Below are 27,742 nucleotides of genomic sequence, written 5' to 3' on the forward strand. Positions count from 1 at the left end.
ATAACGCATCTTTAGAGGTACTAGAAGGTAATGTATTTCCCTCTGCCTGGCGCGTAAAATAATATACACCAGCAGAAAGACTTTTATTGTTTGTATTCCTCGCGTTTCAATCGTGTTACAGAAGGTATTATTTCAGATTTTATCTTTAGCTCCCGAATTAAGCCCTTAAGCCACTAGTCCCGTCGGTTCCGCGCGCACATTACTCTTTGTCTCTTTCACGTGTACTTCAACGTCTCGATCAATGTTCAAACACAACAGAAAGCATCAGCCGGCCCTGACAAAGAGAGTGCCGCTTCAGAAACCAGCTGGCATTTTTACAAAAAAAAAATCTACAAAAGCGGTAGTAGTTTTTCGTATAAGAGTACTGAAAGTGGATCGGCTGACACTTTACTGTAATGGGATAAACGCTGCAAAGAAGGGGATATAGTGGACAAATTGGCTGTTGTCCGTAAGTGCAGCACGCGGTCGTTCGCTGCCGTGTGCGTCCTATCTATACGGTTTTATTTTTCTCTGATGTTCCTATGCGTAAATGCAGTCTCGAAAGCGTTATAACAATGTATCGCTCTTCCCTTCCAAGGTAACATTCTACCACCTGTCTCCCTTTTTTTTGTTCAAGCTGATTTCTTTTAATCGCTTGTGAGAGAGGTCGCGTTTTTCTGCCTTTTAATGAGCAGTTTTGAAACAGGTGAAAAAAAGAACCTGCATGAGAAATCACAATGTCTAGGCAGCTGATTACAAATATTCGCTAAATAAACTCGGAATTGTTCAATCTACGAAAAAAATTCCTGGTGGAGAGTGTGGGGACACGGCGGCACGACGTGCAATGTTTGCTGGCTTGCTCTACTTGAAGCTAAATGAAACGAAGGCTACCGCAAGCGTTCGTCGCATTGCTGCGAGCGTATATGCTATCTGAAAATCACAAGGTAGATGTTTCCGGTATTATTATGCTTTGATAATGACCCTACAACATGTTAATATCTAATGCTACGCAAGTTTGCGATTGTCCCTATATTAGGCTCGTGAGATTTCTTTGTAGCCTGCTGAGTTAACAGACAATACTAGAACACTGTCCCCCCAATCATCGGCTCAGGAGGCACTAAAGGCACTTCCGTGCTTTCTGAGAACGTCTGAATTGTGCGAGCGCCTTTGGTGCTCGCATTTAGTGCTCGCGCAGTGCTGTTCATGGACGTCTCTCTACCGCTATCTCTCTCTCCCTTCTTTCTATTCCCCTACACCCTGTCGCCAGCGCACGGTAGCCAACCGGACTCTTAACCCTGCCTATATATATATCTTTGCAGTCAGCGGCGGAAAACAAATAAACGCTGTTACAGCTAGGTTACAGCTGCCGCTAACTAGTGAATGTGGTGTGCATTTCATGATTTATCACAATTCTTCTACTCTAAAATTTTAAAAAAACTAAGGAAAGGAACATTGACATCGGAAATCAATCCCACACTTCCTGCGTGACAGGCGGAGACGGTACCACTACACCAAAGTCTTTTTTTATTCCTCCATGGCATTTACTACACTAATATGTGCCACCATAAAACATTCGCCAGTTCTGCACAGCCCCAGAATAGCGGCCACAATGACAGTCACACACACAGAAGAGGCACAATCACAAGCGCTGTTCATACGTTAGGTGGAAATGCAGCTTCTGTTTTAAAATGGGGGCAAGGATAAGCACCACACCAAAATGAGGTACCAGACCGATTCAATATCACATTCATCATAAATATGTTTCAGGTGTACAGCCATCTGATTGAAAGCGCGTTGCCGTCCATCATACGCGCTTTCCACAAACTGTGCAATCCCATTTCAAAATGCCCATTATTATCCCAGGCCGGCAGCAGGTGCCGCACAGTATGATGGTTGATTTCGAAGTCATTCTTTAGGGTCTGTTGAAGGGCATCCCAAAACAGAGTGGCGTCTTTGCAGCTACTAAAGCAAGGTTCAGTTCAGTTGTCTCTGGCAAAACACGAAGACGAAAGTTATCAGAAGACACAAAGATACCTTGATACAAAGATACACAGGCGATTTTTTTTAATTCCATAAAACTAAAAAACGATCACCCCGTATACATCTTGCGGACTCGCTTAATATACCGTGGCCTGACCAGTGAATGTATAGTGATCAATGTAAAAAAGGAGGCGGGAAAAGCATGGGCAATAAATTTTCGCATAATGTTGTACGCGACACGGAGCACAAGTACTCAGTCGAAAACCGCTCATCAGGAAACGAACGGCGTAGTAAACTGCATGCACGAACCCCCACAAGCATAAACGTTAAGACAAATTTGAAGAACTCAAGGTAGATCCTTTATGACAGAAGTTTTGATAGTTTTCGCACGTTGTAAGACACGTTTAATTACCTTTGCAACGATTTTTTCTCCTCGGATCTCGGCTTGTTATGATTTTCTGCTAAAATTCTAGGCAAATCACACAAAACTTGCCTCTCTGAAAAATGCAGCACTTGCGGTTGCCATTCGCGTTCCTGTCGCCAAAGAAGACATCGCTGCAGCTATTCTCACGAGAGAACCCCTTCCCGTCGCAACCAGAGCTGCAGTAGACGTACACTTATTGATCAACACGAAAACAACGGAAGACAGAGAGTTAGAAGAACACAGGACGAGCGCTGCATCTAACATTGTGTCTTCCGTTGTTTTCGCGCTGATCAATAAGCATGCGTTTTCTCCAACTCGCCCACCTTTCTACCTTACTGTAGTGGAAGATTGCATTCTCAGGCGGAAGTGGACAATTGGCTTGAAGAAACGCCTACGCTTATTGTATTTGTGAACTTAATTTTAATGGCAGACAAATTACTACGCATACGCATGCTATTACAAATAAGCTGAATGAAGCGGCATGTTTCAAGCATTCCCGATGACGTAACGTGGGTAGCCAACCGGATCGCCCGCCCGAGTGACCTCACTCTCTCCCACGCTATTAGCGCGTGGCAATAAGCGGCTGAAAACGCGGGTGAGCGGCGCCTCTGCAATCGGGAACGATGCATACATTTAAAACCTCATAAGAAATTACACATTTTACACGGAGCATTAAACCTATATCTTAATGATCAGGAAGAGCTACCCTAAACAAATCAGTACGTTCGTACACAATCATCAAAGAAAGCTTCAGGGCCCTTTAAGATCATGTAGAATGGCAAAAGAAAGGCTTTTTGAGAACCTGTTAGCAAGCCTCAGTTCTCGCGGTTTTTAGACACCGCTCAGTTTAGTTTACTGCTATGCTAATTAACTAATTAGTAATTGGTCGGCAGAACTATGTAGAACTGAAAGCTCGCCCCAGGGTATCAAGGACACTACTATGGGCTAAGCGTTAAGTTTGCCCTGCTTAAAACAGAATTTCGAAGTATCAAAACAGCGTAGCATACATGACAAGTTGTTCATTACAGGGTTAAATGCGTTATTTCCTGTGAAGTTTAAACTATAAGCGCAAATCTTCATTAGTATATACTGACGGCGAATGCGCCATGTTTTCATCCGTGTAGAAAGAACCACATATGGTTAGATCTGCAAACGTGTTGCGTACGGCACCCTCCAAGATAATGCGTGGCATGACATCGACTAGGCATCGTCATTCCACTAGGCTGCCATGTGGGGGCAACTTCAGCGACGACAAGTAGCAAATTTACCGGATACTCTTACGTGTATACCTGCAACTCACACCGTTGTCATATATACCACTCTAGTGCAAAAATCTTCGTCTATGTCTCTTTCTAGTCGACTATAATGTAAAATAAAAAAGTGTGCACGTGCAGGAACAGCGACACTGGCGCTTTGCCAGCAGGCATACGTGTGGCCCGCGCTGCTCCTCCGAGAGCGCGGTGCTGCTCTCCAGGTGGCGAAGACGTGCGGTTAGCTTGAAGTTTCACGTGCGGGTGTAAACTGAGAAGCGGCTCCCTTCAGATTCTGCCCCGATCCTCGCGCAGCTAGAAGAGCGACGAGGGCCGTTACGTGTGACAGCATACAAGCTTCCCTGGCTCCGAGCGCCGGTAGAAATCTCCCGCCACCGGCCTCGCCACGTTTCCGACGCGCCAACCAGTCGGCAATCGGCGCACAGAAGCGGCACGAGGACAGAAGGGCTGGCATAGATCTCGGAGAACGGAGGCAACGATAGGAGCATGTACTTTCCACCGAAAAGGAGACGCGGGCGGTAGCGACTGGCCCTGTAAAAAGCTATTTCCACTGTGAGTACATTGCAGAGTAAGAAATTTGCGCTGAAGAAGAGAGAGACAACTTAGATGCGAAAGGCAGGGAGAATAAAGTGCTATCCGCATGGCGCGGTACGGCGCCGATGCTGCGCATTTCATTCTAAGAACGCGGAGTTGCTGTGCTCATCATAAATTAAGAGGCCTGACTGAAACATTTGTCCAAAATATTTAACACTCCCGTGACGCAGTAAAATTATGACGGATATGCTTCAGTATCACACGGCGCCGCGGTTACTTCAATGTACGGATCAGTCAAACCATCCACTCGCCCATGCTGTTAGCCTCACTATAATGCACCAAGGGTCGAGTCAGACGCTCCCCTCACTTTACCTTTCGCAAGATCAAAACAGGCGTCAGAAAAAGCGTGAAGCACTTTCTCGTTTACGCAATACGAACCTGTTGAATAAGCAAAACGGTGCAACATGCGTATCAGCCGCGGCTAATTAAAGCTGTGATCTTAGAATGTGTCAGTGGAAACATTTCACGTGAAGCAAAAAGCGACAGTAATGGGATGTATGAATCAGCCAAAGAAAAAAAAAACACAAAGAATGAATTATTGCCCCACCGCCTCCCACCACACACACACACAAAAAAAGAATGGGTATTCTAAGTCCACAGACTTCTCACACTTTCAGTGACTTATAGTGAACGTCGCATGTTAAGCCCGTTCTCTTCTAATCTGCAGTAACCATATTCGAACTAATCATTTTATTACGATAGCGACTCTACAGGGTGTCCTAGCTAACTTTAGCGAGAGTTTAAAAATATGGGAATGCCACGTAGCTGGACAGAACCAAGGTAATGTTGTTTGCCGTCCCTTGGAGATGCTCAAATAATTTTTTTCATTCCGCCTAATACGATAATCGATCTTAATTAATTAATCAACTTCCCAACTATTATAATTACATGAAAAGTTTCAATGACAAAATTGTAAAGGGACATGAAAAACTCCCGATACAGCTTTCTGTTCCTACATAATGGCTACATAAAAGTGTTTTTCCGAGCGTGAAAGAAGCCCGCGAATACACGTAATGTGCCTCGCAGCGGCCAGTCGCGCGGCAGTTTTGTATGCATTTGCGGGCTTCTTTTTGAGAAGCGTATTAATTAATTACGACTAATTTTGTAATTACGTAGAATGAAAACAATAATCTGAGTATCTTCAAGCGACGTCAAACAACATTACCTTGGTTCTGTCCAGCTACGTGGCATTCGCATATTTTTAAACTCTTGCTAATGCTAGCTAGGACACCCTGTATAGTTTCCTTATAGAATTCCTTGTTCCGGCTATGGCCGGAACAAGGAATTCTCGTCGAACTTCCACAAATAACAAAAATAAGAAGTGGAACAGCTAATATCAAAGCACTGCCCACTGCAATGTCACGGGCACATTTTTTTTTCTTCAAATTGTGATATGCCGTAACACGCACACAAAAACTCATATGGATGCCACAGCAGAATGCTGGAAACATTCGCACGCAAAGTGACAAGTTTCATGAGCAGCATGCTCAAAATTTTTTCGACATTCTCAGAACGATACATAACAAAGAGTAGCATCTTTTGAGCAATATGGTTCACATGGAGGGGGAAAATGATCTTGTCAACTTCAGCCAGGAAATCTGTGGTCCACAGAATCCCACGCAAGAGTTGCGGATATATCAGACAACCTAGCTTCGCTTGTGCATGCCGCACATAGTTTTTACTCTAGCAAGTGCGACAGATTTTCGCATAGAGTGTCCTTCGATAATTACTAGCGGGAGCTCTGGCGCTGCGATCGCTCACTCAGCGTGGCAATGATGGTTAGTACGTGGATCTGTCTGTTTTTCGTGCTTGTAGCTTCAGACGTTCTTGTAGCTTGGTTTACTACGCTTTATCTTCCTTCATTGGGCTATATTTCAAAGCAATCTATACGTTTCTAAATGCACAGCAAGGCTCGGCGAACACACATAATCGCTACTAATTGCAGTGGTTCCGCCTGTCGAGATGCCCGAATCGAAACGCGTCCAGCGTCTCAAGGCACCTGCTTGCCTGCGAGAAATTCTTAAAAGTGTTCAATGTTTGTGGTGTAATGGTTGCAATATTGGACTTCTGTGCTAGAGGTCCTCTGCTCCAATACTGCGTTCGGACAATTGTGTTTATGTTTATTTCATTACTTATAACGGAGTACTTCTTGAAATTTATGAGTTTGTGTACAAAGTCACGAAGCCGTTTCAAGCTAGAAGATCGAATTTTATGCAGATCCGTTAACTAGCCGTCTTTCGCATGCTGGCTGAACCACCCTGCTTGAGGCTCACGTAGACATTAGCGCCACAGTTCTCTCTAGTAATCATTGTATCGAACTCTATAGCTTTTGGCACGTTCTTTCTCAACATTGTAGTCAACTTGCCTGCCAGCTTACACTTCGGGCACACACAGTGCGATAGAGTCAGCGCTTTCACCAAGCGAAACATCCGTCGCACGCTGCACAGATGTGCCCATGGGCTGCGGCAACAGCTAATCGCCACGCTTCTACAGGGCACGCTCGGCGCGCCGAACATGCGGTAAATTTTGGGCGCTTCTGGCGTCGCCGGCGTAACGCGACGTGTCCGGCTTCACCCACTTAGCCGGCCGTTGCCTGGTGCGCCGAAAACGTCGTGCTATATCTGCGCAAAACCATAGCGACCGTAGCCGTCAAGAACTGTCGATTTGAATTTCGTTGTCGCGCTAATACTGAAGCACATGTTAGATAGCTAGACGTTATCTAAGGACCTAAGAATAGCAGGAGGACCGTGAAGACGCACCTGAGTGCTTCTCGAGATAGCCGGGTAATCGGGGTGCCTGCGAATCAAAATGATTAGCTATCTCTGACCGAAGCAAAAGGTGGTACTCAGAAGGTGAAAAAACACGCAAGATAAGTGGCGAACTCGTGTGAGGCGATAAATTGGAAGGCGCCTAACACACACACACACACACACACACGCACACACACACACACACACACACACACACACACACACACACGCACACACACACACACACACACACACACACACACACACACACACACACACACACACACACACACACACACACACACACACACACACACACACACATATATATATATGGTGCGCAGCTTCCAACGTGAACGGAGACCCGATGCTGTTTTCCGGTACGCAACAGCAAGCCACTACGGACACGAGAAAAGTCGCGTGCAGAGAATATCACTCAACGGGAAGGTGCACAGTCTGGCTTGATATAAGGCGATCCCGCTAAAAGCAAGAATTGTTGAAGGCAGAGACACGGTATCGAAATGTTGGTATCTGGCAAAGTCGAGTTATAAGACGGTGCTACATCACATAAGTAACTAGTGTTTTAGCCCATAACTGCGGATATTTAGCGACATTTTAGTGAAGCCGCCGACCTATACGCAAATTCTGGCGTAGTATGCAGATCAAGACTATGAATAGTCGTGATCGATCAACGGACATTTTCGGCGTAGTCGCTACGCCAAAGCTCGGTACTCCAACCTAAAGTGCAAATTTTCTGTTGTAGCGAGTCTGTGTGTTTATGCGTGAGACGCCCTGGAGCAGCCTGGACCGGTTTATCTTCTGCTCACCAAAACTCGAATCTCAAGGGCACGCTGAAATAATTATACAACTTCGGCATTAGTCAAAATGCGCTTGCGACCTGAATTTCTAACGAGACGGCATGTCCAATAGAGGACATTCATAGTCATTGGGCATTCTGTCTGGCTGGACATTCAATCTGTAGTTTGAATATTCCTTCTTGATGAACATTACATCTCGTTTGTATATTCTCAACGGACATTCCGTACGCCCGTGGGTGCGGCTGCGGATGGAGTACTCCTAATCCGTCAACATTGGCCGCCCCTGTCGCCAGCTGAGCATTCGATTTTGAGCAACTACTGCTCAAGGAAGGCACATGCAAACGGCAAACGGAGGCCTCAGGAGAGCTCCTGAGATTTTAATAAAACTGGAAGCTTAGTATCTCCAAGGCACCGAAGGTGCAGAAGAGGAATAAATCTGGCACCAGGACCAGTTCAGGTTCCAGCTTTGGTGTCCCCGCTGCCATTTTGGAGTCCTGGAGGCGCCACCAAAGTATAATAAATGACACGTTGCGTGTACTTACTATTTGCGCAAATTCTCACTTCCCGCGCGGTGGTCCGGCAGAGGACACTGTGGCTTGCACTAACAGTTCAATTTGCGTGCGAGCGAATGTTGCCGGATTATGGGTAATCCAAACGAAGCCCTACCAGTCAATACTCTCGATGACCGAATATTTGCTTTTGTATTTGGATATGCCGTCTCTTTTGCATTCTGTCTCGTTGGACATTTCGTCTCGTCCGTCACTTGACCTTGTCGGAGATTCAGGCTCTGAATTGTCAAAATTATGGTACAATCAATAAGATCCTTAACAGACATTGTCTAAAAGAAAGGCGTTATGGCGTTACATACCTTCTCTTCCAAGAGAGAGACAGTAGCGGTCATGGAACAAAAATAACACGACAGTACAAGAACTCCGGGAGTGAATATAGTGCAACAACACCAAAAACAATCATCTACCTGATTAACTGTTACAATAATACAGGCACGAGTGTAATAGTGATAATTTGCACTGTCAAAATAAGGCAGAACGTCTTCAGCGTGCTATACAGCAATTCGCACTTCGATGTCGGTGTTTTCTTCATGCACACGTACTTAAGCAGTAACATAGCTGCCGCCAATGTTTCAAGCGATTTAAAGGTGCGGCAAATATTACACTAAAAGCAAAAATAGACAGCACAAATGTCGGAAATCATGTACGCGTTCACGCAAAATCGAGGTATATAGTACATCAACAAACCTAGGGATTTTTAAGAGTCAACTACTCTTAAGAGAGCGGCTGTCGGAAAACGGTACGCTGCGACTTCGACGATTCGGTCAGATTAAATGCCACGTTACGTTGTAGCTCTCATTTGCACTGTAAATTTAGCTGCCTACCTTGGTTGCAGAAAGCTTGAAGAATAATGAAGCTTGCGTGTGCATCGGCTAAGAAACTTTTTCGAAACGCGTAAAGTGCGAAAAAAATTGAGATGCCTAGTAGCACAGGAGTGAAATCTGAAGTGTGGAGACAATTTGTAGGCCCCATATGTCAAGTACCACGCGTATCTAAATTTGTTTTTATTGATAGTTTCCGCATGTCAATAACTCTTGTGGCCAGATGCATACGTTGTCTTGGCTTTTTGAAAGACACGCCTCTTAAAATGGTCAAGTATGAGCATTTTTTATACTCTTACACTCTAAAAACAGTTGCACCCTTTGGGGTGTATATTTGCCCCACAACTATAATCGTCATCTGTCTTGTCCGAATTTCCTTTCTTTAACGCGGCGAGCCCGGTACTTTCCAGTAACGAACAGCATGCGCGTTATCGGCATGACATAGCATTCCCGACAGGAAAGTAACGAGCGCAGCGTTTTCAAGAAAAGAAATGAGGGCAGGACAGATGACGATTGTTGTTGTGTCGCAAATATAAACTCCAAAGGGTGTAAACTTTTCTTAGAGTGTAGGCAAAGATACACCCTTTGGGATGTATCTCTGCCACACAACAATAATCGTCATCTGCCTTGCTTGCGTTTCCTTTCTTGAAAACGCCGCGCCCGCTACTTTCCTTTCGGGAACTCTATGTCATGCTGATAACGCGCATGCCGTTCATTACTGGGAAGTATCGGGCTCGCCGCGTTAAAGAAAGAAAATGCGGACAAGACTGATGACGATTATTGTTGTGGCAAAAGGGTGTAATGTTGCTTAAGAGTGTACCTCTGTTATTACCTCAGCGGAAGTTTCACTTGCAAGTTTCTTCATATTTTAGAAGAGTATGTTCCTAAAATTGTTTTAAACAACATTATCGACTCTTGTTAGTCCCCAAAAAATATTAAAGAGAAAAACGTCGCCAATCTCTAGTGGATTCAGAGTACCTCAGGAAAGATCTAGAAAGCCAATCCAGGAAAACAAGGAGACATGTGGGTCAAAATGAAATTTAAAAATTCGTAATCAAAGTTTCGCAAGGAGTTGTCTGTACTTATTTCATATTGCGAGCACACCGCGTTTAGGTGAATTGATAATCTTATATCACTTTTTTTTTAATGTGTACACATTCGCACAAGCGGCATAATGCGTCTTATGGAGGAAACAACACACATGAGTGAAAAATGTGTTCTCTGCGAATTAGTGGATGTTACAGCTTGCCTTCTGATCAAGTGCTGTACAGAGAAAGTCACGCTTGTCAACAATAGTCGGCTCTGTTCTTTGCCCTCTGTATTTAAGGAAATACAGAATATGTTCTCTTAGTCTTTATGCTTCACATTGGGTTGGAAATAGTTATCTGTGGAAGCTTGTTTGAATTCTTGCCTAAGTTTATAAAAAAACACAACGTTTCCTGTGTCTTGTCTATGTCAAAACAATTTTGCCGCGTTCTCATCTCCGAAAAATATCACGGAGCTGCCAGCTAATAAAACAACATAAGAGATTACGATAGTTTATACAACAAAAGAACTGCACGCAAACAAAACAAAAAGAAATTACATAAAACTCGGCTTAAGTGTTACTTGGAGCGAATCAAAAAAAAAAAAATTGGTGTGCACAGGCCACACAATAGTAGTGGTTTCACTAGAAGGTGAGTTTCTCTACTTCCCTTTGGAACAGCAGCTTCCGTGTCAATAAGTGCTCCAACTTCATGTATAATATTATAAAAATTTAATGGCTTAGTGGGTCATCTACTTAATCAGCGCATTACTAGCCGTGTCAAGGTAAGCCGCAGCCCATATAGGTTTTACATTGAACATCGGCGTCTAGACGGACAACAAACAAAATGAATGTTTATTGTTTTTCGTCAAAACTGATGCTATTTCCCCCAGTGGTTTATTATAGCTAATGTATAATAAAAGAATAACGTTGTTTTTCAACAGCCTGCACGCGAAACAAGAGGCGATCATTATGTGATTGGTCAGAATGCAGTCTACACTCGAAACGAAGGGAAACAACGATGCAGTTGAACTGAACAGGTAAAGGCATGCCGGCTGTTTATTTACAAATAAGTCCATTGCATATAGGTAGCAGATATACATGTTTCTTGGTGGAACGAGACAAAATAAAAAGGAAAAATACGATCCTGACATGCGATATTGAGGTACCAACTACGAAATGCACTATAAAGCATTTCTTGTCGTGTACAGTATTACTGGCAATAACCTGACGCACTGTGCTTGGTTCAGTTAATTATGAACACTGCACCTATGACATGCCCTTCTCCTCGTAAGTTTCGCATACTGCAGCGCGCGAAGGGCACGGTGCATTCACACTTTCGACGAATCGTCCGTTCGTCCCCTCCGCCGTGCCCCCCCCCCCTTTTTTTTTCTCCTTCGTCCACCCGCCAGGCCACGGTAGTGCCGTTGCGATGACGATTTGCTGCTGAGTACGGCGTCTCAGGCTGTGCTCGATCCCCGGCTCTGGCGGCCGTATTTCGAAGACAGTGGAATGGAAAAACGCTCGTGTTCCAAACTCTAGGCGCACCAGATGGTCAACATCTATTGGCAGCCGCCCACTACGGCGCCTGCATTACCTTGTCTCACCTTGCCTCTTCGTCCCCTTATTTTTATGCAGATTTGCGCTAAGTTGCCATATTTCTCATGGCCCGTAATATTGAACTAGTAAAACTGCGGCTTCGGAATGCAAAAAATAACAAAAAACAAACAAAAACCTTGGCCCCATATTTACAGAAACCTATTACGCTAGAACAGTTCGTAAGACAAAATTTCAGCCTATCCTGATGGCCCACATATTATTACCGAAGGTGGCTGGCCAATGGCAGAGCACTTAAAAACTAAAGGTATTGTGAATTCAACCCCATAACCTCTGGTTCGTTCCTAATGATGTATTAAATGGGGCAGCAGTATTATACACGTGGCGTATCCTTCAACCAAAATAACGTTTATATATTTATTTATTTATTTATTTATTTATTTATATTTATTTATTTATTTATTTATTTATTTACTTACTTACTTACTTACTTACTTACTTACTTACTTACTTACTTACTTACTTACTTACTTACTTACTTACTTACTTACTTACTTAATTATTTATATATTTACACATACTGCAGCCTCAGTGAGGCTATTGCAGAAATGGGCAGTGAGGGAGTGAAGAAAAAAAAAATAAAGCGAGGAGACAATATACAGGCACAAAAATTATCAATATCAAGTAAATGCAATTGTCAAAAATTCTTGCATAGGTAAAGAGCGGATGCTTCCAGGTAGTGAATTCCAGAGTTCAATGGCCAATGGAAAGAAGCTGTACTTGAACATCTCCGTTCCGCAAAAGAAAGGGGTGAGGTTGAGACTATGAGAACTCCTAGTGATAGAAGGTCGACTAAAGTTCAAATAATTATTTAGTGTAACAAGGCGCTCAGGATGAAGCAGCGTGTGTAAAAATTTCATGCATTTTAAGCGGCGGCGAGATGAAAGAACTGTAAGACCTGTAGCTGTATAATGGGAAGAAGGGGAAAAATCTCGGCTATAGTTGCGAAAAATGAAGCGCACTGATTTCTTTCGGACTGATTCCAATTTTTTTAGTATCGGATTTCTTATGAGGATTCTACATGAGGCAGCCATAATCAAGAATGGGGCGGATAAGTGTTTTATACGTCAGCAGTTTGGTATGCTTTGGAGCCTTACGCAATGAACGATGGAGGTAACCGAGACGTCTAAAAGCTTTGTTACATATGATATCAATGTGTTTCGACCATGACATGTCACGAGAGAAATGAAGACCAAGGTATTTAAATTCGGTTACTCTTTTTAAATCTTGACCATGGAAAATGTACGTGAAAAGTTATGGAGATGGGCGTCTGGAAAAGTACATGGGAAAAGTTTTAGAGAAATAATGCTCATTTGCCATTCCTTGCACCACGTACAAATTTTGAAAAGGAGTCATTAAGTAAATCATGATCCATTGGTGTGTTAATATTATGATAGAGGACGCAATCATCAGCGTAAAGACGAACATTAACGGACACGCAATGCGGCAACTCATTAATATATAATAAGAAAAGAAGCGGGCCTAAAACGGAACCTTGTGGGACGCAGGAAGAAACACTGACATGAGAGGAAATAGAGCCGTTAAAGTGCACAGACTGAGAACGCTGGGTTAGGAAGCTATGTATCCAACCAACCAGAGATGGGTTACTTAGAATGGAGTTAAACTTGTTAAACGTTAAGCGCTGTTTTCATTTTTCAGACAAAAGGTAAGGCACTGGACACTACCTTTCCATGAAAGGTGAAAGAGCCCATATCCTGGACCAACTTTATAAGGAATGCACGTCCTACTGAACAACGCGGGCGGACTAGCCGTAACCATAACACTCATGGTTTCTGTTGGACCATTAGTGCCACCGTGGACAGCGAACGGTCAGGCAGGCGGGCCCGTCTGGCCTGTTGTGATAAATTAATCACCGCAGTTGGAATTGTATTTCTTGCTACTAAAGGTATTAATAAAAACTATGAATACCTTTAATATAAGCAGGAGAAGTGCCTCACTTATAATTTAGCTTAGAGCAATGATATTGATGTGGTAAACAATAGGTAAAGAAATGCATATTTGCACTTCGAACGAACGTACTATTTGTGGGGCTCCTCAAGAAATTAAAAGCTACTAATATACTAATCTAATAGTAATATACTTATGTAGCCATTCATATGCCTCTACTGCGATATGAACAAGATTTATGTGAAAAGTGAAGTGAACTAGTTTGAGTTTATGCTCGTGTGTTTTACCTGCCGCAAACACACCAGGTATTTTACACCTTCTTCGAATCTTTCTAGTGTGAACCTAACTGTATACTGTCAACAATTCGCTACGCTGAAAGCTTAAAGTTTCTGCGAACTCTAATTAACTTATCACGCTGTACCCACTTAGGTATAAATACCGAAAGTTCTCTAAACCATTCCACATCCGAAGCTCTCACAGCCTGCACACTTTAACGTTCAGGCCTAGAAATGACTTGTGTAGCTTTTCTATTATTTTTTTATTATTTTTTAAGTATAGACCGTTGGAATGCTCTACCTAGAGATGTCTGCTCATCACAATTAGCAGATTTCATTGTCTGTATTTGATGCGCGATGTTTTCCGCACTGTTGCAATAGTGCAAGCGAAGCTAAAGTATGCCTATCCATATGTAAATAAATTAGATATATTACCATGAAAGTAGAACTGCTGAAAAATAATGTCGCCGGTTTGTCCTAAACAAAACACTGTTACTCGACTGCAATACGCACACTGTATACCTATTACACACACACCATACTTTTAGTGGACATCGTCTTGTCGAAAATTTGCGGCAGATAGTGCCCACTCTATCAAATCACTTGTGTTACTTGAAGAGACGGACCTTATCTGCACGACAAATCGCAATGTGACGTTACCTAATTAATCATGTCTAGCTAATTAACTTTCTAACCATTCACTTTGCGGCACATGCCACAACTTCAGAACTGAAGCTCAGTAGTAATGAAGCCACATGTATACAGCAGAAAGTGCGCTTTGCACCATATCCGAAAAATGCGTCTTCAGACTCTGCATAGAAATGACAATTGACGTGCCAGTTAACACACTTACCAGCGCATCATTTTTCTACAGTGCTTATCAGTGGTTGGCCCACTTTCAAGAATCCTGTCGACTCCTCGTACAACCTTTCTTGAACCGGAGACCTTCCGGATAAACACACAATGCAATTCAGCTCAAATGCAGGTCCACGGAAATGCATGGCGCATGGATATATCCGGACCGCACGCCTCGGCCCTGGGCTCACCGTTCTCCCGAGCTGCTGCGGGCCGCCGGCCGCGCGCCCACAGGTCGGGCGAGGAGCCGCAGGAGCAGTCGCTACTCGGCTGCTCGTCGGCGCGTCGCTTCAGCGCGGCCCGGTCGAGCACCAGAGGCTGGCCGATCGCGTGCAGCGACGCGTAGTCCTCCTGCTGGCCGGCGAGGTACAGCGGAGGACCCTCGTACGCGTAGCTCTCGTACCGGCTGATGGAACTCATCGGTCCTCTCTCCGTGAGGGGTGTCTGTATCGCTCACCAAGCCCTTTGGAGTTTACTCCGGCTGACTCATCCACACTGGGAGAAAATGTGCGAAGACTATCTTACTCACACGCGCCCGATAGCTTTCGCCGTTCACGGCAGGCCGTCCTGGGATCCGCTAGGACGCGCTCTAGAGGCGAGGGAGGTCCGCCGGAAGGCGTGGTTTCAGTCGCCGACTCCACGTGACTGCTCGTGGCACGCCCCGTAGCTGACTCAGGAATTCTGCGGCCGCGTCTGGTTACAGCTGCGGAACAGCGCGCAGCCGCCGCTCGTACCTAGCCTTCTACTTGAACGCCACTGTAACGGCCGGCCGTGTGAAATATTCCTTCCTGGACAACGCCCTGCAGCAGTCGCCTTCTGTGAGGAAAGCCGACGCCGGCGCGCCGCTGAAAGAACACCGACGCATGTGTGTGTGTGTGCGTGTGTGCGTGTGTGTGTGTGTGTGTGCGTGCGTGTGTGTGTGTGTGTGTGTGTGTGTGTGTGTGTGTGTGTGTGTGTGTGTGTGTGTGTGTGTGTGTGTGTGTGTGTGTGTGTGTGTCCATTACGCACGTGCACAGTTCCGAAACAACGCGCTCGTTCAAGCCGCCGTGACGATGTGTCTCTGCTGAAGGCTACACGGTGTCAGGCCGTATTGAAACGGACTAAAATGACAGAACCAGGACAGCTTTATTTCAGTGCTTTGTCAGATCGCTGGCCTATGTATCATGGTGCTACATGCTTTTATACCGGAAGCATCATTCGCGGCAATTCTGGTAACGCGCATACAAGCAAAAATAATTCCCACCACATTGTCGCAAGAATTCTGTTATTCCCAAAAATTTTGCCTCTCCGTCTTGAGAACTAGATGTGCAAGATTGTTCATATAGCGTATGACGCTCGAAAATTCTTATCGCGTCGAAAACAAACACGACAAGTCAAATACTGATTTTCGCGGGAACACCGTGCGACTTTCAGTTGTCGTGAATTTGGAAAACTGGTAAAACGCAGCGTCCTATGCTTTCTTTCACGATATAAATATGTAATTTAAAATGCAAGGTTCTTTCGATTTGCTTGCACATAGTGGCACCGACAACGTTATTTATTATTATTTTTCAAACAGGCAACTAGTAAGAAGTCTTAAGTCTGAGGACAAGACGAGACGTGAAGATGTTGGGCGATGGGAAAGTGGGTCTTTTCCATCATCATCAATATTGTTCACTGCCTACGACGCTTGTCACCATGGAGACATGGCCTACCGTGATCACCGCAAATAATCTCAATATACTGATGCGAAGTAAAGGAATTGCCGGCTCGAGCTCCCGTAATCGAGAGCAAATGTAAGCATTAAGTGGCAACCGGCAAAGCAGATTGGTATGATATGACACTAGCCACAATCTTAAAATAGGTGTAGTGCATGTTCGCAACGGCACATCACACCACACCGCACCACACCACATCGCACCACGCCACACTTTTCACTGGGCCACATGGACGCTGCCCAGCTAGAAGAAGAAACCCGAGTGAAGGAGGAACGACAGCCAGCGAAAGACGCCAGGGAGACAGAGCTCACTGCCTAGCTAGAAGAAGAAAATCGTCTGAAAGAGGCGCCACGCAGCGTGGCACCATCTTTTGAGACGACGCAAAACCCGCGCCGCGGAACTCACGGACCGCTGGCGTTCAAAAGAGCATAGGCAACCCTGTCTCAGCGCCAAAAGATGACAATGAAGTGTATGGTGACCTGCATCTGCCTTTTGAACGTCGCCAATTGGAAATGACAAATAAAACTTCAGCGTACTAGAAGTTACAGCTTGAGTGATATTGTGAACAAACATTAGGAAGAACTCCGAAGGAATATTTTTTAAAACTTGTTTGGGCATAAACTAGCGTGTGTAATGCGGTCCTGTACAAAGAGTTGGGGGTTAAAGACGGCAGTTTTTTCATTTTTACTGCTTGCGCATATGATGTCGTTTTGTTCTCGCAAATTGCCCGGATGTTCTAGTTTGAATCTCCGGATAACGGCTTTGGCTCAAGCTCAGTAAAAAGTTGCCAACAATGGAAGTTAAAAGCATTTCATTCTTAAGAGAATGTATATATTGAATCCTCGGCAGGACCGTGGTTCCAAGATTTTAATAAACGACGGTCTACTGCGGTTCCTGCCATCAATTTCTCGCTATCATTCTTGTCACCAACGCCAGCTTAACGTGGGTTTTTCGACGCTAAATAGTAAACTGTGGCGCTTATCGTGCAGCTTCAAAAGCAAAAGCTGCCTGAGCAGTGCTCGATCGAGTGCTAATGTGTTTCAACATTCATAGGGTTAATTCTGTAGTCCTGGAAAATCTAGTGTTTTGAATCGTGCTTTGTTTTGGTCGTTAGCGCTCAACCACACGGCATAGGTAACGAATTTTCCTGCATCCTTTAATGCGTGGTAAAAATAATGCTGCAAAAAATATAACGGAACGGCGTATAAACAAACTTCCACAGGGCACCAAAGTGCGAGCGTGCGTGCGAGCGTGCGTGCGTGCGTGCGTGCGTGCGTGCGTGCGTGCGTGCGTGCGTGCATGTGTTGCGTCGTTGAGAGTGCATTATTCTGCGTGAATGTGTATCTGTATGTTTATGCGTCTCTAAGAGAGAGTGCCTGGCAGGGCTTGGGAGAGAGAGAAATACATTAGAAGGCGCTACAAGGTCGTGCCAGTGTACCTGCGAGAGGGAGTATATCATATCTGTGTGTACGTTTGAGAGGGAAAATGCGCACAAGTAGCGTATGAGAAATAATGCGAGCGACCGGGTGACGAGGGGAGAGTTCGTGGTGTGTTTGATTAATGAGAGCATTACATGACATTGTGAATTGTACTGCGAAGAAATTAAATGTCCAAAGCCACAAAGCCTTTCCAACAAGAATGGTGGCTCGTATGAACAGGAACCAGCGAATCGTAGCAGACAAAAAGAGCAAAGGCATAGCTCAATGGGCGCCTATATACCCAGAAAGGAAGGCTTAGCTAATCCTCCAGTCGAGACATCTCTATTCGATGATGGACAACAACTTTAAACTAATCTTGACGGAACGAAGGGGAAAAATCAAAAATAAAGATGGGCAACTTTTCGGTACCACTGAAGAATACTTGAGTGTAAACAGATAATTGTCGCAAGTACGTATTTGTCCTATTCGTTTTAGAGCGCAGCTCTTAAGCCGAGGCCACACGTATGCTTGCAGACGCGCGCAAGCTCGCGTCCGCGCCACCACGCTTGCGCAGAAGGTGCGGCAGGGTTCATACGCGTCGAAACGTGGCGTGATCTCGGGGAGCAGCTCGTCTTTGTTATCACTAAAGTCCCTTGATAATTTGAAAGTAGCGACCCTCTCCTCCTCGCGGTGCATTCCTCCTTGATTCTCCTCGCCTGCCGACTGCGCACGGCACGCTTCGTCTCCTGGGCTCCCGCGGACGGTTCGCAGCATTCTATGGAGGCGTGTTATTTCGGGGCAGTTTAGCGCCCCTGTGGAGTTGAAAACTTTGAGAAATGCTGATAATAGCATCGATAATGCTGAAGACAACGTTTATGAAGAGGCTGTTTTTTTTTTACTTAACGCCGTATGAACGGGATATAGTGATGCAAAAGGAACTTTGAGGCGAGTTCTATACATCAGGCACTTTTTTTTTCTGCCACATGATGAGATGCTTTACTTTGTGCGTCTGATCTAGTATTGCTTTTGGCACATCCCTTTGTGTCTCTTAGATCTTGTGCCTTAGATCTATGTTTCAAGGTCGCGTTGTCAGCTACACAAAATATCACGCGACCGAAGGATGGCCGAAAGCGAACCAAAGCATGTGCAGCCGTGCATAAGAGATGATTTCCGAACAGCAAAGTAATGATTGATTAGTGATTTGATTAAGAAGAATTAAGGATGGGTAAGGTGTATTAAGGAGAATTCATCATCATCATCATCAGCCTGGTTACGCCAACTGCAGGGGCAAAGGCCTCTCCCATATTTCTCCAACAACCCCGGTCATGTACTAATTGTGGCCATGCCGTCCCTGCAAACTTCTTAATCTCATCCGCCCACCTAACTTTCTGCCGTCCCCTGCTACGCTTCCCTTCCCTTGGAATCCAGTCCGTAACCCTTAATGACCATCGGTTATCTTCCCTCCTCATTACATGTCCTGCCCATGCCCATTTCTTTTTCTTGATTTCAACTAAGATGTCATTAACTCGCGTTTGTTCCCTCACCCAATCTGCTCTTTTCTTACCCCTTAACGTTACACCTATCATTCTTCTTTCCATAGCTCGTTGCGTCGTCCTCAATTTGAGTAGAACCCTTTTCGTAAGCCTCCAGGTTTCTGCCCCGTAGGTGAGTACTGGTAAGACACAGCTATTATACACTTTTCTCTTGAGGGATAATGGCAACCTACTGTTCATGATCTGAGAATGCCTGCCAAACGCACCCCAGCCCATTCTTATTCTTCTGATTATTTCTGTCTCATGATCCGGATCCGCAATCACTACCTGCCCTAAGTAGATGTATTCACTTACGATTTCCAGTGCCTCGCTGCCTATTGTAAACTGCTGTTCTCTTCCGAGACTGTTAAACATTACTTTAGTTTTCTGCAGATTAATTTTTAGACCCACTCTTCTGCTTTGCCTCTCCAGGTCAGTGAGCATGCATTGCAATTGGTCCCCTGAGTTACTAAGCAAGGCAATATCATCAGCGAATCGCAAGTTACTAAGGTATTCTCCATTTACTTTTATCCCCATTTCGTCCCAATCCAGGTCTCTGAATACCTCCTGTAAACACGCTGTGAATAGCATTGGAGAGATCGTATCTCCCTGCCTGACGCCTTTCTTTATTGGGATTTTGTTGCTTTCTTTATGGAGGACTACGGTGGCTGTGGAGCCGCTATAGATATTTTTCAGTATTTTTACATATGGCTCGTCTACACCCTGATTACGTAATGCCTCCATGACTGCTGAGGTTTCGACAGAATCAAATGCTTTCTCATAATCAATGAAAGCTATATATAAGTGTTGGTTATATTCCACACATTTCTCTATCACCTGATTGATAGTGTGAATATGATCTATTGTTGAGTAGCCTTTACGGAATCCTGCCTGGTCCTTTGCTTGACAGAAGTCTAAGGTGTTCCTGATTCTATTTGCGATTACCTTAGTAAATAGTTTGTAGGCAACGGACAGTAAGCTGATTGGTCTATAATTTTTCAAGTCTTGGGTGTCCCCTTTCTTATGGATTAGGATTATGTTAGCGTTTTTCCAAGATTCCGGTACGCTCGACGTTATGAGGCATTGCGTATACAGGGTGGCCAGTTTCTCTAGAACAATCTGCCCACCATCCTTCAACAAATCTGCTGTTACCTGATCCTCCCCAGCTGCCTTCCTGCTTTGCATATCTCCCAAGGCTTTCTTTACCTCTTCCGGCGTTACCTGTGGGATTTCGAATTCCTCTAGACTATTTTCTCTTCCGTTATCGTCGTGGGTGGCACTGGTACTGTATAAATCTCTATAGAACTCCTCAGCCACTTGTACTATCTCATCCCTATTAGTAATGATATTGCCGGCTTTGTCTCTTAACGCATACATCGATTCTTGCCAATTCCTAGTTTCTTCTTCACTGTTTTTAGGCTTCCTCCGTTCCTGAGAGCATGTTCAATTCTATCCATATTATACTTCCTTATGTCAGCTGTCTTACGCTTGTTGATTTACTTCGAAAGTTCTGCCAGTTCTATTCTAGCTGTAGGGTTAGAGGCTTTCATACATTGGCGTTTCTTGATCAGATCTTTCGACTCCTGCGATAGTTTACTGGTATCCTGCCTAACGGAGTTACCACCGACTTCCATTGCACACTCCTTAATGATGTCCACAAGATTGTCGTTCATTGCTTCAACACTAAGGTCCTCTTCCTGAGTTAAAGCCGAATACCTGTTCTGTGGCTTGATCTGGAATTGCTCTATTTTCCCTCTTACCGCTAACTCATTGATCGGCTTCTTATGTACCAGTTTCTTCCGTTCCCTTCTCAGGTCTATGCTAATTCGAGTTCTTACCATCCTGTGGTCACTGCAGCGCACCTTGCCGAGCACGTCCACATCTTTTATAATGCCAGGGTTAGCGCAGAGTACGAAGTCTATTTCATTTCTAGTCTCACCGTTCGGGCCCCTCCACGTCAACTTTCGGCTATCCCGCTTGAGGAAGAAGGTATTCATTATCCGCACATTTTCTGTTCGGCAAGTCTACTAATAACTCTCCCCTGCTATTCGATCCTAGTGCCTATGCCATATTCCCCCACTGACTTGTCTCCAGCCTGCTTCTTGTCTACCTTGGCATTGAAGTCGCCCATAAGTATAGTGTATTTTGTTTTGACTTTACCCATCGCCATTTCCATGTCTTCACAGAAGCTTTCGACTTCCTGGCCATCATGACTGGATGTAGGGGCGTAGACCTGTACAACCTTCATTTTGTACCTCTCATTAAGTTTCACAACAAGACCTGCCACCCTTTCGTTAATGCTATAGAGTTCCTGTATGTTACCAGCTATATTCTTATCAATCAGGAATCCGACTCCTAGTTCTCGTGTCTCCACTAAGCCCCGGTAGCACAGGACGTGTCCACTTCTTAGCACTGTATATGCTTCTTTTGTCCTCCTAACTTCACTGAGCCCTATTATATCCCATTTACTTTCCTCTAATTCCTCCAATAGCACTGCTAGACTCGCCTCACTAGATAACGTTCTAGCGTTAAACGTTGCCAGGTTCATGTTCCAATGGCGGCCTGTCCGGAGCCAGTGATTCTTAGCACCCTCTGCAGCGTCGCAGGTCTGACCGCCGCCGTGGTCAGTTGCTTCGCAGCTGCTGGGGACTGAGGGCCGGGGTTTGATTGTGTTGTTCATATAGGAGGTTGTGGCCAAGTACTGCACCAGGGTGGCCAATCCTGCTCTGGTGAGGGAGTGCGTTACCGGTTCTGGTCACCGGGATCAGGCCACTCTCCAGGCCTGTTTATGCAATTTTATCAACACGCGATTTTTTTTAATCCGGTGGAAAATTGCCGGCACCGGGATTCGAACCACGGACCTCTTGCACGCGAGGCGGGTGTTCTACCTCTACGGCACCGCTGCACTCTAAGGAGAATTAAGGTGCATTAAAGTCGATGAAGGTGTGCTAGGGTGAATTCAGGTGGATTAGATGCGATTATGATCGTTTAAACCGAATGAAGGTTTTTACAGTAGGATTTACAACCTTCATCCACCTTAATCCACCCTAATCCTCCTTAGTCCTTGTTCATGCCCCTTAATCCTCGTTAATAACCCTAATCTACTCTAGTCGGTCTTATTGCTCCTGCATACACCTTAAGCCTCTTTCATACACCATAATCCACTCTAATCTCAATACACTCTAATCCACCTTTATATACCCTAATCCATCTTAATCGGTCTTAGCCCTCCTTTATCAACCCTAATTTACTTTAATCTACCTTAATCGACCTTAATCATCCTACATCCACCTTAATCCTCCCTAATCTCTATCCACGCTCTCTAATCCACCTTAGTCCTCCCTAATCGGTCTTAATACTCCTCCTTCATCAACCCTAATTGACCTTAATCCACCCTAATCCGTCTTAATCCCCTTTCATCCACATTAATCCTCTTTCATACGCCATCTTTATTCATTCATGCACCTTAATTCACCTTAATACACTCTAATCCACCTTTATGCTCCCTAAGCCGCCTTAATTCAATCACTAATGAATCATTAACTTGGCTAATCATTCTCTTATAAAGGGGTGGACATGCTTTGGGTCACCTCTGGCCTTCCTTGGGTCATTTGATATTTTCCGTTCATATGGGACCTTGAAACATAGAGATCTAAAGGCTTTCGCCTTAAAATTGAAAATAACGCAATGTAGATTGCTAACACTCATCACCTGCAATACCACGGGTATACTTCCCTAACTTTTTCTTGGCTTGCATTCATTGTGTCTGACTGACGCACAGATTGACGTAAGCTAGAAATAATAGCTCCTCTGCAAGCCCCTATTTCAATGTTTAGTAAAACAGGCAACGGATCCTAACAATCGCGAAAAGTGCGATCGAGAGGCTTCATGTTAGCACATAATTGTTCCCAGCAGAAAGCAGAAGCTACAGTGCTCCGTTTCCGACTCAATAACAACAATAACAACTCAATAACAACAGTTGGCGACGTGCGAGGTGATGGAGCCGCCAAAGAATATTAACCATACTGAGGACAACCGCATTTATTTGCAACGTACAAATTGAAGCAACAAAAACGCTGGTGAGCAGGCCGGAAGAATGAAAAAAAAATGCAGCATTACGGGATGTTTTGCTTTGAGCAATAAGAAAGATGCTTCACCTCGCAAACAACAAAGTTCTTTCGGCCAATGTTATACTGCCACTGCTTCCTGCGCAAGCCCTCACGCTTTCCTTGTGGTATCATAAAAACGCCATAACCATCTTCAGGCTTCTTGCTGCAGTTATATGCGCAACAGCACGGCATAGCGCTAGCACATAGAGCACGAAACACAGCATACAACGTTCGCTACGCCGAGCTAAAGCGCCGAGGCAGCCGAACTGAGGAGAAAAATGGCGCGACCGAAAAAGAAAAACAAGCAAAACGCAAGATCCGCGCGTTTCCAAGGGCGACGGCCGGCAGACCAATCGCCGCGCAGAAAAATGGGGACAACAGTGGTTACCGCGGGGGGGGGGGGGGCGCTCAAGGGGCGAGGAAGAGACGAGGAGGTTGCGCGGCGGCGGCAGAGTTCAAAGAGTGGCGGTACTTTCAAATTATCAAGGGACTCTAGTTATCGCGTGCTTGGGCTGCCTCGCGTCGGCGTGCCTGGCTACTCAGCTACTGCGCGGTACATTCAACTCTCAGTGAAGCAGATTTCTATCATGCAAGAAAGGGCTTCTTTTTTACTTCTTGTGCTAATCTATCAGCTATAAAATTTAATAATTACGTGTATAGATATCGCAGCATCTTGAAACACTGTCAACAACAAAGTACGAAGCGGCATCTGCTAAGGCGTCTATGAGTGAGCCTAGTCAGCGTGCGCTATCGCGCGCCTTTGTGGATGCAAACCACCATTCCTCGCGAGGCGCGGCAGGCGCTAGGCGCGTAGACGCGACGTTGCGCGTGTCCGCAAGCGTACGTGTTGCGTGAGCGTCGGCGTCATACCTCGGCGGCGTAAACGAGCGAACGAGCACAGCAAAAGATAAAAGAAAACGCGGAAACATAGCGGGAAAGAAGAGCGCGCAATGAGGAAAGTGGAGGAGGACGCCACAGTGATAGCATGAGGAGGAGAAAGAGCGGGGAGAGGGGGGGTAGGGAAGACGGTCTGCGCATGCGCTGAGTTGCCGGCGGCCACGACCGCCGCGCAGCCGCGCTACGCTTCCGAGGTGGGACGGAGGGGGGCAGGGTCGCGTGAAGTGGGGGAGTGCTAGGGTCGTCCGCGGCGTCGTCAGCTCGCGGAAACAGCCTGTGTGACGGGAATCACTGCTCCTGCAAGGGGCGAGCGGCTACGAGTGAGGCTCGATGTGACGCTAACTTGGGTGCTGTCGCCACTGTCACTGGTGCCACGATTTCTCCGCGATGAAGCACGGTTCTCGTCGGTGGCGGAACAAAGCGTGAGAATAAGAGCGTAGTGCCGCGCAAGACGGGCGACGATGGCTACGATATGGCGTAAGAGTAGCGCGCGTCGCCTGTATCGAAACAAGGTGCGATACTCACGGCGTTCTCTTCCTGATATAAACTGTGTACCTATATAATCATAATACAAAACATTGACACGTGAAATGAAAACATGTATAGAGCTGCGCTCAATTTTCGCATTAGGCAGTATCGTAATCGTCGGTGAATTTTTTTTATAACGCTGAACACCGACGTAAGCATTGAACCAATGCAACACACATAAAATTAGAAACTTTTCCTTAGATATCAAAGTGATTCTATAAGAAGTTTAATAGCAGTTGTAGTAGCAATAAAAAGAAAGAAATGTATTTGTGAACACATATTCGCTTTGCAATCCACTGAAAGAGCTTTAAGGGGCTGAAGGCAAGGTCTCGTACAATTTTGTCATAAGTTTGAAGTGGTCTTCCATGGTATGACTAAGCTGGGAAGTTACTACACGTTCTATCAAGCATGCGAACGGCGTTCCATCCCAGGTTTATTTTTAGCATGTGTCCGCTAATCTTACACTTCGAATTTTTGCCGGACTATTGAGTGTTGACATCTTAAGGTTTCTAACGTGCCTCAACTAAACCAGACTGATCTTCCACGCTTCGCAATCAGGCATATATATATATATATATATATATATATATATATATATATATATATATATATATATATATATATATAAACGAGAAGAAAGCGGGTTAACCGAGGGTCCCGATTTTATTAGTCATATCATAAGAAGCCAACAAACACTAACACCAAGGACAACACAGGGGACATTACATGTGCTCAATAAATGAAATAAAGAAACGAAGAATGAATGGAAATTAAAGTGGATGAAAAAACAACCCGCCGCAGGTGGGAGCCGAACCCACAACCTTCGCATTTCGCGTGCGATGCTCTACCAATTGAGCTACCGCGGCGCTGTTTTCCCATCCACTTTCTTAGGTATTTGTGTGTCCTAGTAGAACCCTGGGAGTGTTAGCCAGCGCCACCACACACAGACCTAGGCGGTGGACGTGGGACGTCCTTTTTGCCGCAGGCGTCACGAGAACGTGATCTTATTGGGTGAAGGCAACTGGTCAATAAACTCACCTATGCTACCTGAAGGCATCAATGTAGCCGGATTCGAGACCCTCGTTATGTAATAAACGAGAAGAGAGGGGGTTAACCGAGGATCCCGATTTTATTAGTCATATCATAAGAAGCCAACAAACACTAACACCAAGGACAACACAGGGGACATTACATGTGCTCAATAAATGAAATAAAGAAACGAAGAATGAATAAAAATTGAAGTGGATGAAAAAACAACCCGCCGCAGGTGGGAGCCGAACCCACAACCTTCGCATTTTGCAGGTCTGTGTGTGGTGGCGCTGCCTAACACTCCCAGGGTTCTACTAGGACGCACAAATACCCAAGAAAGTGGATGGGAATACAGCGCCGCGGTAGCTCAATTGGTAGAGCATCGCACGCGAAATGCGAAGGTTGTGGGTTCGGCTCCCACCTGCGGCGGGTTGTTTTTTCATCCACTTCAATTTCCATTCATTCTTCGTTGCTTTATTTCATTTATTGAGCACATGTAATGTCCCCTGTGTTGTCCTTGGTGTCAGTGTTTGTTGGCTTCTTATGATATGACTATATATATATATGTGTGTGTGTGTGTGTGTGTGTGGCAAACTTTTTGTCACGAAAGCATGGCCACAAATTCCTCACAAACAAGTAAAATAAGGAATACGGAGAAGTTAACCAGGCTGAGCCCTGTTGCCTACCATGCACTATAAGGAAAGGCTAAAGGGGCAAAATGTAAATGACTGACTGAATGATGAACGCTTCTGTATGCGAAGATTTCTTTCTTTCCTTACACTAACAGGTGCTTTACAGTCGCTTCTCTGCCACATGTGTTAGAACTAGCCCTATCCGCCATTCCCATCAACCTTTTGACATGACGCTGTAGTATGGCGCACATACAACTTCGAACAACTTAACAAAGAACGCCTCTAGTACATTATACCGGAACATTTTATCCTACCACTACACTGTTGCCTCGCCTACAGTTCGGCTCCATGTTTAGAATGGTCTTCATGGTGTGACGATCATGCAGTGTTTAACGTACCTCATGATGCGCCGCTTTTGCCCACGAAGGATATCTTTTAGCCGCTATCTGGTGGAAGCTATTTTAGACGTCAAGAACGACGTAGTCACAAGACTGGCGGGGAGTACAGATGTTAAGAGGCCCGAGGGTTGGAAGGGACCGAGAGGGTTTGTGGTGATAAACAGTCGCGACTATAAAGAGCTTAGTCTAGCACCACCCGTTGGTGACCGACCAGAGAAGAACTGCCTAATCTGTCGCGCGAAAACAATCTTCGTTTCGTGGCTAGAAGAGTACATATTCGATGTTATCACTAAGATGCTTGCGTCGCCCATTCTAAATATGGTCATCGCCGATTCCCTTGAAGAAAATCGTAGCTGTTTGCTCTGGTGGGGACAAGTGCTGGCCAAAAATGTTTTCGCTTCAAATACAACTTTCGACTCCGTGAAGACCGTCTTTAATTTCAGGCTCGACAGCGGCCGTTGTATGAAATATTTAAAAATAATTTTGATGCACATAAGTGTGAAAAAAAATTCTATGCACGTTGCAGACTTCGATTTTTGATATTTGCAATTCAGTTTATTTTGTTACTTTTTCCTTTGTTCTTGACCATTACGTATAATACCAGGCGTTAGTTGCGT

The 27,742-nt window shown here is 45.0% G+C and overlaps 1 protein-coding gene across 3 annotated transcripts in view; it reads right to left on the bottom strand.

The window, feature by feature from the left end:
- Window positions 1-27,742, bottom strand: part of Hnf4 (Hepatocyte nuclear factor 4) — a 231,059-nt gene that overhangs the window by 110,589 nt on the left and 92,728 nt on the right. Inside the window, exon 1 of one of the 3 annotated variants that reach the window (XM_065426741.2) lies at window positions 15,077-15,450. The exons of 1 other annotated variant lie outside the window; for it this stretch is intronic. In XM_065426741.2, coding sequence (XP_065282813.1) covers window positions 15,077-15,305 — 229 coding nt within the window. In that variant the 5' untranslated portion in view covers window positions 15,306-15,450. Of the gene's footprint in view, window positions 1-15,076; window positions 15,451-27,742 lie in introns of those variants that run through there. One more of the 3 variants, XM_065426740.2, reaches the window with a different exon arrangement.

This window comes from Dermacentor albipictus, chromosome 1 (assembly GCF_038994185.2).
Source record: "Dermacentor albipictus isolate Rhodes 1998 colony chromosome 1, USDA_Dalb.pri_finalv2, whole genome shotgun sequence".
Classification (NCBI taxonomy): domain Eukaryota; kingdom Metazoa; phylum Arthropoda; class Arachnida; order Ixodida; family Ixodidae; genus Dermacentor; species Dermacentor albipictus.